Consider the following 12,961-nt stretch of genomic DNA (forward strand, 5'->3'; position numbering starts at 1 on the left):
ATTTTTTTCTTCACTGGTTTATCTTCGTTTTTCTGTTTTCTAGGGTTTTCACCGGTTTTCTTTGTTTCTTTCTCGGTTTCTTTCCTTTTCTTTCCTTTTCTTTTGTTTCTTTGTCAGCTTCCATCAGATTTTTGTTCGTTTTCTTTGGGTTTCTTTTTTGGTTTTATCTTTTTTTCTTGGTTTTCACAATTGTTCCATTGTTTGTCATCAATTTTTCTTGGTTTTCCTGGGTTTTTATTTTATTTTTCACTATGTTCCACTGTTTTGCTTCGGTTTCTTCGGTTTTTCTTGTTTTTCTTTTTCTCTTTGTTTTTGTACCTTTTTCATATGCATTGTACATTCTCCGTATATAGCAGCAACCCTTTTTATCCACATTTATTATTTTTAAAATACATGATTAACTTTAAAAATATATATGTTTTGAGATTTTTTTCATACAGATTGTACATTTTTGCATATAGTCGGAATATTATTTTATACTCATTTAACATTTTTCAAATATATGTTTAACAATTGTTTCTCATATATTTGTTTTGATGGCTAATTTTTTATACAATTTGTACAATTTTCATATACATTAGAAACATTTTTCTTAGACACGTTTAACATTTTTCAGATACATGATTTGTTTTTGCAGATATCGTTTTGATGTCTACTTTTTCTCATACAGAATGACGTTTTTCGTATACATAAGGGGAAAAAAATCTTATACACGTTTACCATTTTCCAAATACATATTTAACTTTTTTTTCCTTTAGATATATGTGTTGATGTCTAGTGTCATCTCAGAAGATTCAGCAACCAAGCACATTTGGTTTTCAGCTCCTCCTAGCAAGGTGTGCATCCATTGCATGATTTCCGGTTCTGAAGGTGAAGAAGAAATGGTGCAGGCTGCAGGTTATGCCCTTCCATCGCTGGATTCGGCCCGTGGCTATGTGATTCTTGCGCTGTGCATAAATACGGGAGGGCACCACCCGGCCCCTACCAACGGCCCAACCGCCTCCCCCACCAATCCTTCAGACTCCCGCCAATCCCAACGGCCGCTTCCATGGCGTCCTCCTCCTCCTCCTCGCCGGCCCCCGCCCCCGCCTCGCCGGCCCCCGCCCCAGCCGCTGCCTCTTCCTCGCCGACCCCCGCCCCCGCCCCCGCCCCGCCGATGCCCGACCTCCTGGACGACACCGCTTTTCCGCCTCTGGGTACCACGCCACCGCGCCCTCCGAGGAGCGGGAGAACTGCGCGGCCGCTGAGAAAGGCCAAGGACCGACGGGAAGGAGGGAAGACTCCCAGCTACTCCTTCGACAGGGACAGCGTCAAGCTCTCGCTTGACTCGCTGTGCGGGAGAGCGGACGATACCTCGTCAGGTACTGCGGCCACAGCCGACGCGGCCGAGGGGGGCGGTGCCGCTCCGGGGAAGACCTCGGCCACCACCGTGGGGGGCGATTCCGCGGCGGAGACCGCGGCCTCCGACGAGGAGCTCGATGCCGAGGCGGAGACCGCGGACGCCGAGGCGGGCGATACCGCGGCGGAGACCGCGGCCGCCGCCGACGAGCACGATCCCGAGGCGGGTGATACCGCGCCGGAGACGAGATCTACCGCGGTGACGATCTCCGCGAGGCCGCCGATCTGCGCCTCTCCGGGAAGCTTCGCCGCAGCGGCGGCACTTCTCTCAGGTGCGGATCAGTTTCAGGTTCAGCCGAGCCGAAGTTCCGTGTTGATTTCTTGCGTTCTTGCCGGCTAATCGGAGCAATTCGTTCAGGGGCGCCCATCCTTTCGCCAGCTGCGCAGGCGTTCGGTGGCTACATGTTCGGGACGACCTTCGGAGATCTCTTTGAGGACCTCGAGGCGCTCCAGGGCGAGCCGCAGGACGTCGAGGCGCTCCAGGTCGAGCCGCCGCCGCCCCGCGACCTCAGCCTGGTGCCTACGGCTCTGGTTCCGCTCCAGGGGCCGCCGCCCCAGTTCGTGGCGCCGCGCCTCGCCCACTACGGCAACGCGACGCGCCCGATGCAGTTCGCAGCGCGGCCGCAGCACATGCGCTTCCACGTCTCCGCACCTGGGCGCCCAGCGCTGTTCATCGACGTACAGTGGCGCTACGAGGTGACGCCTCCGCAGAGGTACGACGACTTCGCTCCGACGCCTCCGATGCCGTCCTTCCACCCACAGGGACAGGGGGTGGCCTTGCAGGGACCTCTGCCCCAGTTCGTGCCGCCGCGCCTCGGGATACAGCCCCACCTTGCCCACTCCGGCAACGCGGCGCCGCACCACCACGCGGCGATCCAGCGGTGCCAGGATTGCTGGATCAGGCCGCCGGCTGTGCAGCTTGACCCCTGCGGGCACGTCTCCTTGTGCGGGGACTGCTACGACCGACGGCAGCATTGTCCGTGTTGCGGTACTTGGATCGAGTGGGGTCCCGTCTACAATCTGTCAGGTACACTGATGATCTTTGATTACATTTGTCATGCACAACGTTCAGATTTTGGTCTAGATCTTGTTTGCTGCATTGCAATCATCTTTTGGGGTTTAATTTTGTGCTAATCTGCTTGTGCTCGAAATAGTTTACTGAAGCTGTTTTAGTCCCTGAAACAGTTTACTGAAACTGTTGTAGTCTGAAAAAACAGTTTACTGAAACTGTTGTAGTCTGAAAAACAGTTAACTGAAACTCTTGTGGTCTAAAACTCATACGTGTTGGGAATTGTCTGCATGTAATCTTCGACAGTAGATAAGTAAAAAACTGTTTTCTGACACTCTTGTGGTCTAAAACTCATAGGTGTTAGGAATTGTCTGCAACTGTTGCAAACTTGTTGATAAGTAGATTAAGATATGTTATTGGGGGAATAAATCATTATGGAACACAAAGCTCCAAATCATTTGATTCATCGCCTTTTGGCTTTAACATGTACAAATCGTGTTGGGAACTAATGGTGATGTCCGTTTGAATTAGCCCGTTTTAAATGCGCCGAATAACTCTGTCAACAAAATTGATGAGGTTCCAACAATACTAAAATGAATATTATTTCTGCACATGAGCTGTATTCAGATTTTGTACATGAGTTGTAATCTTTGATCTTGTTTTTTTTATTCTATAAAATTCTGAGATTTAGATTATTCATCTGCCTCCTGCTGATCTTCTGCCAAGAGTGTACTCTGGTATTGAATCTATTATGCACAGTGTACAAATCTTGGTGTAGATACTATTTCACTGCATGAAAATATTTAGAATCTTACTTTAGTTGAGTGCTAATCTGATCGTGCTTGGAAAAAGGTTATTATAGAAGAGTAAAAAGTAGTTCATTTAGGATTTGGTAGTTGCCTGAAACTGTTGCAGTCTTATAAAAGAGTAGAAGTAGTTGGATGGAAATAGTAGGTGCCATGTGGATTTGTCCAGTCCTTGATTCTAACAATTCAGTTCCATTCTGGAATATTTGCCTATAGATAGATAGGAAAATCAAGTTCAGTCGTCTCATTTCACCTTTGCAGATAATATACTAATTTTCTTACCTCTGAATTAATTCCTCAAAAAAGAAAACCTTTGAATATAATTCAGTGAGTATCTTACAATAGCGCATAAAGCTTAGTTCCTTGCACATTATATTGTTTGAAGATTTTTTTTCCTCCTTGATCTTGTTATTGATCATGTCTGCTGCCTAACTCGCTCATAATTTCTGCTAATTCAGCCTAGGATGTGAGCTGCAACACCCGGATGTCGATGCAGAGTAGATGAAGATCAGAGTGGGAGTTTTTCACATGTTCAGGATACGATGGCAGCAGAACTGGACGCCTGCTTTTGCCTATAGAACAGATAGATATAGGTTTAGAAAAATGCAATCAGCAGCTCTTGTGTTTCTTCTCCTAAGTAAACTTGCTCCGTTCCGTCGACAGAACTGGTGTTTTGGCCTCGTGATCCTATGCTGCAGGACTGCTGAAATTGTTGGCGCTGGATGTAGTCGCTCTTCTGACATTCATCTCTGTAATGTGATTCGTTGACGAAACATTTCACCATAGGGATTTTTGCAATGAGTGGATGATCATGCACTTTCTTTATATCATCATTTCGCATAACTGGAAAATGCAGTGGTTTTATGATAGAATCGTAAGAAGCTTCAAAAATACTGATAGAGCAGGGCGGCAAATCAATTTGATTGTTCTGCTTTTCCTTGGAATCAGCTTGGATTTTGTGAGACTTCAACCAACTGGATTGTTTGGCAAACACTGCTTCTCTTTATGAGCATGCATGTATACTTGTGAAACTTGGATTGATTTGATTAAAAAGGGCTGCCCGGTGCACGTAGCTCCCGCTTGCGCAGGGTCCGGGGAAGGGCCCGACCACTTTGGGTCTACAGATTTGATTCTTAGACCAAAATATCATGGGGATACTTGTAAGTAGCAAGTGTTTGCAATTCCTGTCAAGAACAGACACATCATAATGATGATGATTTGCACCAGCTATTGAGAATGTTTCAGGAATCACAGATGGCTGCTGACAATCTATCTGCAGTCAGTCAGATAGAGTTCCAGTTTCCAGTTCATCTACTATGCTGTCTGTCTAACATGCTCGTTAATGTGATGATGATGATGATATCCACCTTGCCTTTTCTGTCTGTTAAAATCAATGACTCCTCAAGCAGGAATCGTATGTAAGAACATCATAGGTCTTATTACATATATAGCAGAGGACATGGTGTACTCATAAATCATCAGATTCATGATTCAGAGGACATGACTAGATAAATTTAAGTAACCAATGGAACCTTTAACTGATGTTGCAGTGGTAGCAACATCGTTGAAAAATCCTCAACTTTTCCGTGAGATAGACTGTACAGCTTCACTACACGCCTGCGATCAAACATCAGGACTCAGGAGGGCGCGCGTGCAGGCGGCGTAGTGCTTTTGCACCAGCGAGCACCCGGAACTTTGCTTCAATGGTTATTTCTCCACCAGCACAGCGACATCCGGGTTGACAGAATAAAAAACAGTCATTTTGTAATCTCCACGCCGCGTCACATTGTCAGCAGGATCACGGAGTGTGAAGCCTTGATCTTGCCCGGGCTGGCTTGCTCTTCAGCTGATTAGAACCATGAATTGAAGGTGTCGCCCGGCTGCGGACACAGTAACTGAAACGACCATGTGCTGAGGACACTGTCAAACCCCCTGGCGAAGACAAATTCAGTTAGGATGTGGGAGATCGACTCCGCTTCTTGGTCGTAAAGGCCTAAAGGGGCCAGATTGCTTACTGATGCAATTTTCTGCTTGATGTGCATGTACTGCTATGAAAACATGTCTGACGAAAATAAGAAATGAAACAGCAGAAGAAATGAAATAAAAATAATTGACATAAAGAATTACCAATGCACTGGAGAGCCAAAGCACCACCTTTGAGCTCAAAATCATTGCTGTGGATAATGCCGAGCTAAATACAACACTTTGCCCAAAGTTCAGGTAGGCAAGGCTACTTTGGGTTTTCAGTGCTGCATCCTTGAAGTTCGACTTTCCGATGGCATTATAAAAAAGTGGTTAATACAGCAATAAAATATATTTAAACAACCAATCTATGGGGGAACGGAGTAATACATGATAAGAAAGACATCCTTAAATTGAGCATTCAAGGTAATAACAATATCCTAAGACACAGATGTGATGACAGAGCACAGTGTTGGTACCTGTGTGACAACCAAAGTGAAAGCAATACAAGTAGCGACTGAAACTGAAATTATCCAAGCAAAAGTGGAACCAAAGTTGTAGGCAAGTATACTTGACACCTCACCGATCTGTAAATAAGAAGCAAAAGCGCAAGGCAGACAGAGCTGACGCAAGACCGAGAATAAGTGGCATAAATTACCAAAAGCAACCGTGACAACATTGAACACCATCACTGTAAGAATGTATTTTATGCCTCGATCAATTGCGCAAGTTATAGCTCCATGTCGCTGACTGAAACAGATAAAAAAGCTAAGAAATATCAGGGAGCCAAATAATATCCATCCCGTATGTACCAAAACTCAACAACTACTCCCTCCGTAAAGAAATATAAGAGCGTTTTAGAACACTAGGGAGTACATAATAACAATAAGATTGTTTCCACACTGATTTACAGGACGCAACACCGGCAGCTGTCAGAACTCCTAGACGTCATGGCATAACCTTACCTGCGTGGGGGTACAGGCAGAGAAAGAGATCAGGGTTGCAAAGTGGGTGCGGCTTACACCCATTTGCCTCTGCTCTCCACCTGAACACACATGTGCACAAACGAATGCAACAATTTCAGAATGTCTGTTGCTGGCTGCTAATGCCTGTACCTAGCAACACTCAATCTTCAGACTTCAGTTTCACCAACACGTCAGAGAGCCGGCGCGGCACCGTCGGCGAGCACCAGCGACGAGGTGCAGAATTAGGGAGGCGGAGGGGAGGGGAGAGCAGGGCAGGAGCAGTGCAGGGGAGAAGCACATCAGCAGGGGAAGTGGCGGATGAGGCCAGCAGAGGAGGTGGCGGGGAGAAGCAGAGCAGCCTATGAGCAGCGGTGGAGGGCTGGCGGCGGCGGGCGACGGAGAAGCAGAGCTTATTGGACTGGAGACGAGGGATCGGATGCAAAGCTGGTTGCAGAGTCAATTACACCACCGGTATCTCAACTTAAAAAGTCAGTTTGATACTAAAACTTGTGGGATACATTGAACCGGTGAAAAAACTTGAGTAAAATGCATATGTGGCTTGTGTTGAAAGCTCACTTTGATTATTGTATTTAAAAATACGGTTAATACAGTCATTATATACGACTTGAGGTGATTATACGGTCACTGCCTCACTATATAGCTCCGTATTTTGCCTCATTGACTGGTCAAACATCACAGCACCCTCTCTCTACCTATGTGGGATCCACCTGTCAATTTTTTTAAAGAAAAACTCCCTCATCGCATGAGAATCAAACCAGGGATCTGCGGTGCTAATCACGTCTGTATACGTATATGATGCTGCGCCAACAAGGCGCGGGACCCACCCGTAAGTGAATGGGAGACGAGGCGAAGGAATGTAGCCTGATCTTTTTGCAAAAAACTCCTCAAATTTTTCTTTCAGGAAAAAGCCTCTTGTTTTTTTTCTAAAAAAAGCTCACAAACGTAACTTTGTCTCTTTTGAGGTCCACCCGTTATGAAACAGTATGAATAGGAAATTAATATGAAAAATTGTGTCTGCAATGGGTCAAACAAGCAACCTGGACCAGACAACAAAGGCAACCTAGCCACCATAGTAAGTATTACATGTTGTCTATATTCGACAGCAAAGCCTAATATCGTGGCATTTCCTAAACGGCGCCTTAAGCGCCCATTTTAGGTGTTAAGGCAAACGGGCGCACACTCCCATTCTCCACGCGGGCCGGCCCATTTCATTTTTTTCCTCCTCTTTATTAAGGCGCAAAAATACTACAAGCGCAGTGGGAATTGAACCGTGACTTGCTGGTCATATGCACATTACGCTAACCACCACAGCCACCGCACCTTTTGCGTCTCTCATCAGTTTTTTACTTTTTTTCTTCTTTCTTGTTTCTTTTTCTTAGTTTTTCTTGGAAGAGTTTCGTTCGGTTTTTTATTTTTTCGCTTTCCTTAGAACTGTTTTTGTTCCGTTTATATATTTTTTTATTGTTTTTTCTAAATACGTGAACATTCTCTTCAAATTTCTGAACTTTTTCCAATTCAATGAATTTTTTTCATATTAGATGAACTTTTATCCAATTCAACAAACTTTTATTTTGGAATTTGATAAAAAAATCAAACGCGGTGAACTATTTTTGAAATCCAGGATTTTTTTTGAATTCCGGTGAACTTTTTTCAAATTCGATGAACTATTTTTCCAATTTGGTGAACTTTTTTTTTCGAATTTTGTGAAGTTGTTGTCAAATTCGATGAACTAATTTTCAAATTTGATGAACTTTTTTCAAGGTCAATGAACTTTTTTAAATTTCGATGAACTTTTTTTGTAGTTTATGGGAAAAACAAACCGATGAACTTTTTTCGAATCAGTGATTTTTTTCAAATTCGATGACTTTTTTTAAATTCATGAACTATTTTCTAAGTTTGTCAACTTTTTTCCAAAACCGATGAACTATTTTTTCAATTCGATGAATTTTTGTTCAAAATCGGTGAACTCTTTTTCAAAATTGATGAACTCATTTTTAAAACCGATGTTTTTTTCCAAGTCGATGAACTTTCTTCAAAACCGATGAACTCTTTTCAAAATCGATGAAATCTTTTTAAAAACCGATGATTTTTTTTAAATCGATGAACTCTTTTTTTTCAAAATGGATGGACTTTTTAAAAAATCGATGATGTAATCAATGGACTTTTTAGATAAATCTATGAAATTTCTAAATATTGATGATCTTCTTTTCAAATTTTACCTTTTCTTTTTTCAAAATAATTTATATTGGTTTTACTAAAGAAAACGTTAAGTAGGACTGTTTTTGTGTGATTGTACAGAAGAGCTAGCCCGATGTTGTGGTTATAGCATCAAACCACAAATGATGTGTTTCTGGGTTCGAATCCCCCTAAACCCATGTTTCCATTTAGGTTTGATGGCTGTTTTTTTTCCTTCGCGTCTGCTTTGTTTACTCAGTTGGTGGGCTGGCCCGCTACCCGGTCGCTAGTGAGCGCCGGTAGAGCCAGCCAGCGCCTGAAGCGCTGGTTAGGAGCTCCCTAATATCTTATGAGCAGGGACGCACATGTTTTTTTTTGAGAAACCGCACATGGGGCTTAGGCAGCAGCGCTGCAGTTACCATGGCCCATTTTTACATGTTAGTTTTTTAATTCAAAAAATAATTTTGTAATTTTAGTTATATACATATATATTCAAATAATACATTTAAAATTTTTAGAATTACATGAAACATTATTTTAAATAATAATATTTCTCTTTCTGCACAAAATAAATACTAATATTTCGCTCAAAGTGAATACATGCATATAGCCTAAAAATACATGAATAGATGGCTGTTTTTTCTGAATCATTAAAATATTTAATAATTCGTGAAAATTACTATATATATATATTAAAACAGAAATATTATTTTATTTATATAAACATATTATATTAATTTCCTTCATGTAATGTATCCTGATGGGTGGGGCCCAATGGTTAATATGAAAAAGACGACGATAACTGCCACACATATGGGCGTTAAGGAGTCTGTCTGTTGGGGAACGTAGTATTTTAAAAAAAATCCTACGCACATGCAACATCATGGTGATGCATAGCAACGAGATGGGAGAGTGTTGTCCGCGTACCCTCGTAGACCGTAAGCGGAAGAGTTATGACAACACGGTTGATGTAGTCGTACGTCTTCACGATCCGACCGATCCAAGTACCGAACGCACGCCATCTCCGAGTTCAGCACACGTTCAGCTCGGTGACGTCCCACAAACTCACGATCCAGCAGAGCTTCGAGGAAGATTTCCGTCAGCACGACGACGTGATGACGGTGATGATGATACTACCGGCGCAGGGCTTCGCCTAAACACCACTACGATACCGAGGTGGATTATGATGGAGGGGGCACCGCACACGGCTAAAAGATCAATGATCAACTTGTGTGTCTATGGGGTGCCTCCCTCCCTCGTATATAAAGGAGTGGAGGAGGGGAGGGCCGGCCCTCTCTATGGCGCGCCCTAGGGGAGTCCTACGCCCATCGGGAGTAGGATCCCACCTTCCCTAGTTGGAGTAGGAGAGTAAGGGAAGGAGGAGTAGGAGAGAGGGAAAGGGGGGCCGCCGCCCCCCAAACCTATTCCAATTCGGCCTCCTGCCCAAGGGGGGCGCACCAGCCCCTTGTGGGCTGGTGTGCTTCCTTCTTATGGCCCATAAGGCCCATAACTTCTCCCAAGGGGTTTCGATAACCTCCTGGTACTTCGAAAAAATGCCCGAACCACTCGGAACCTTTCCTATGTCCGAATATAGCCTTCCAATATATTGATCTTTATGCCTCGACCATTTTGAAACTCCTCGTCATGTCCGTGATCTCATCCGGGACTCCGAACAACCTTCGGTACATCAAAACACATAAACTCATAATACCGATCGTCACCAAATGTTAAGCGTGCGGACCCTACGGGTTCAAGAACTATGTAGACATGACCGAGACACGTCTCCGGTCAATAACCAATAGCGGAACCTGGATGCTCATATTGGCTCCTACATATTCTACAAAGATATTTATCGGTCAAACCGCATAACAACATACGTTGTTCCCTTTGTCATCGGTACGTTACTTGCCCGAGATTCGATCATCGGTATCCTCATACCTAGTTCAATCTCGTTACCGGCAAGTCTCTTTACTCGTTCCGTAATGCATCATCCCGCAACTAACTCATTAGTTACATTGCTTACAAGGCTTATAGTGATGTGCATTACCGAGAGGGCCCAGAGATACCTCTCCGATACTTGGAGTGACAAATCCTAATCTCAATCTATGCCAACCCAACAAACACCTTCGGAGACACCTCTAGAACATCTTTATAATCACCCAGTTACGTTGTGACGTTGGATAGCACACAAGGTGTTCCTCCGATATTCGGGAGTTGCATAATCTCATAGTCATAGGAACATGTATAAGTCATGAAGAAAGCAATAGCAACATACTAAACGATCAAGTGATAAGCTAATGGAATGGGTCAAGTCAATCACATCATTCTCTAATGATGTGATCCCGTTAACCAAATGACAACTCATGTCTATGGCTAGGAAACTTAACCATCTTTGATTCAACGAGCTAGTCAAGTAGAGGCATACTAGTGACACTCTGTTTGTCTATGTATTCACACATGTACTAAGTTTCCAGTTAATACAATTCTAGCATGAATAATAAACATTTATCATGATATAAGGAAATATGAATAACAACTTTATTATTGCCTCTAGGGCATATTTCCTTCAGTCTCCCACTTGCACTAGAGTCAATAATCTAGTTCACATCGCCATGTGATTTAACACCAATAGTTCACATCACCATGTGATTAATATCCATAGTTCACATCGCCATGTGGCCAACACTCAAAGGTTTACTAGAGTTAGTAATCTAGTTCACATCGCTATGTGATTAACACCCAAAGAATACTAAGGTGTGATCATGTTTTGCTTGTGAGAGAAGTTTAGTCAACGGATCTGCCAAATTCAGATCCGTATGTATTTTGCAAATCTCTATGTCTATAATGCTCTGCATGGAGCTACTTTAGCTAATTGCTCCCACTTTCAATATGTATCCAGATTGAGACTTAGAGTCATCTGGATCAGTATCAAAACTTGCATCGACGTAACTCTTTACGACGAACCTTTTGTCACCTCCATAATCGAGAAACATATCCTTATTCTACTAAGGATAATTTTGACCGTTGTTCAGTGATCTACTCCTAGATCACTATTGTACTACCTTGCCAAACTCAGTGTAGGATATACAATAGATCTGGTACACAGCATGGCATACTTTATAGAACCTATGGCTGAGGCATAGGGAATGACTTTCATTCTCTTTCTATCTTCTGCCGTGGTCGGCCTTTGAGTCTTACTCAATTTCACACCTTGTAACACAGGCAAGAACTCTTTCTTTGACTGTTCCATTTTGAACTACTTCAAAATCTTGTCAAGGTATGTACTCATTGAAAAAACTTATCAAGCATCTTGATCTATCTCTATAATCTTGATGCTCAATATGTAAGTAGCTTCACAAAGGTCTTTCTTTGAAAAACTCCTTTCAAATACTCCTTTATGCTTTCCAAAAAATTCTAAATTATTTCCGATCAACAATATGTCATTCACATATATTTATCAGAAATGCTGTAGTGCTCCCACTCGCTTTCTTGTAAATACAGGCTTCACCGCAAGTCTGTATAAAACTATATGCTTTGATCAACTCATCAAAGCATATATTCCAACTCCGAGATGCTTGCACCAGTCCATAGATGGATCGCTGGAGCTTGCACATTTTGTTAGCACCTTTAGGATCGACAAAACCTTCTGGTTGCATCATATACAACTCTTCTTTAAGAAATCCATTAAGGAATGTAGTTTTGACATCCATTTGCAGATTTCATAAAATGTGGCAATTTGCTAACATGATTCAGACAGACTTAAGCATTGCTACGAGTGAGAAAATCTCATCGTAGTCAACACCTTGAACTTTGTCAAAACCTTTTTCAACAAGTCTAGCTTTGTAGATAGTAACACTACTATGAGCGTCTGTCTTCCTCTTGAAGATCCATTTATTTTCTATGGCTTGCCGATCATCGGGCAAGTCAACCAAAGTCCACACTTTGTTCACATACATGGATCCCATCTCAGATTTCATGGCCTCAAACCATTTCGTGGAATCTGGGCTCATATCGCTTCCTCATAGTTCATAGGTTGGTCATGGTCAAGTAACATGACCTCCAAAACAGGATTACCGTACCACTCTGGTGCGGATCTCACTCTAGTTGACCTACGAGGTTCGGTAGTAACTTGATCTGAAGTTACATGAACATCATCATTATCTTCCTCACTAATTGGTAGGAGTCACAGGAACAGATTTTTGTGATGAACTACTTTCCAATAAGGGAGTAGGTACAGTTACCTCATCAAGTTCTGCTTTCCTCCCACTCACTTCTTTCGAGAGAAACTCTTTCTCTAGAAAGGATCCATTCTTAGCAACAAATGTCTTGCCTTCGGATCTATGATACAAGGTGTACCCAACTGTCTCCTTTGGGTATCCTATGAAGACACATTTCTTCGATTTGGGTTTGAGCTTATCAGGATGAAAACTTTTTCACATAAGCATCGCAACCCCAAACTTTAAGAAACGACAATTTTGGTTTCTTGCCAAACCACAGTTCATATGGTGTCATTTCAACGGATTTAGATGGTGCCCTATTTAACGTGAATGCAGCTGTCTCTAATGCATAACCCCAAAACGATAGTGGTAAATCGGTAAGAGACATCATAGATTGCACCATATCTA

The 12,961-nt window shown here is 42.9% G+C and overlaps 1 protein-coding gene across 1 annotated transcript; it reads left to right on the plus strand.

The window, feature by feature from the left end:
- The first annotated feature begins 1,048 nt into the window (after positions 1-1,048).
- LOC147963750 (uncharacterized) lies at positions 1,049-6,505 on the plus strand. The gene is made up of 4 exons (XM_087529683.1): positions 1,049-1,429; positions 1,562-1,670; positions 1,757-2,425; positions 6,312-6,505. Exons 1-4 carry the CDS (start codon positions 1,049-1,051, stop codon positions 6,503-6,505), a joined length of 1,353 nt encoding a protein of 450 aa, XP_087385809.1.
- Positions 6,506-12,961: the final 6,456 nt, after the last annotated feature.

The sequence above is a fragment of the Triticum urartu genome, chromosome 6A (genome assembly GCF_056163025.1).
Source record: "Triticum urartu cultivar PI428250 chromosome 6A, HENAU_Tu73, whole genome shotgun sequence".
NCBI lineage: Eukaryota > Viridiplantae > Streptophyta > Magnoliopsida > Poales > Poaceae > Triticum > Triticum urartu.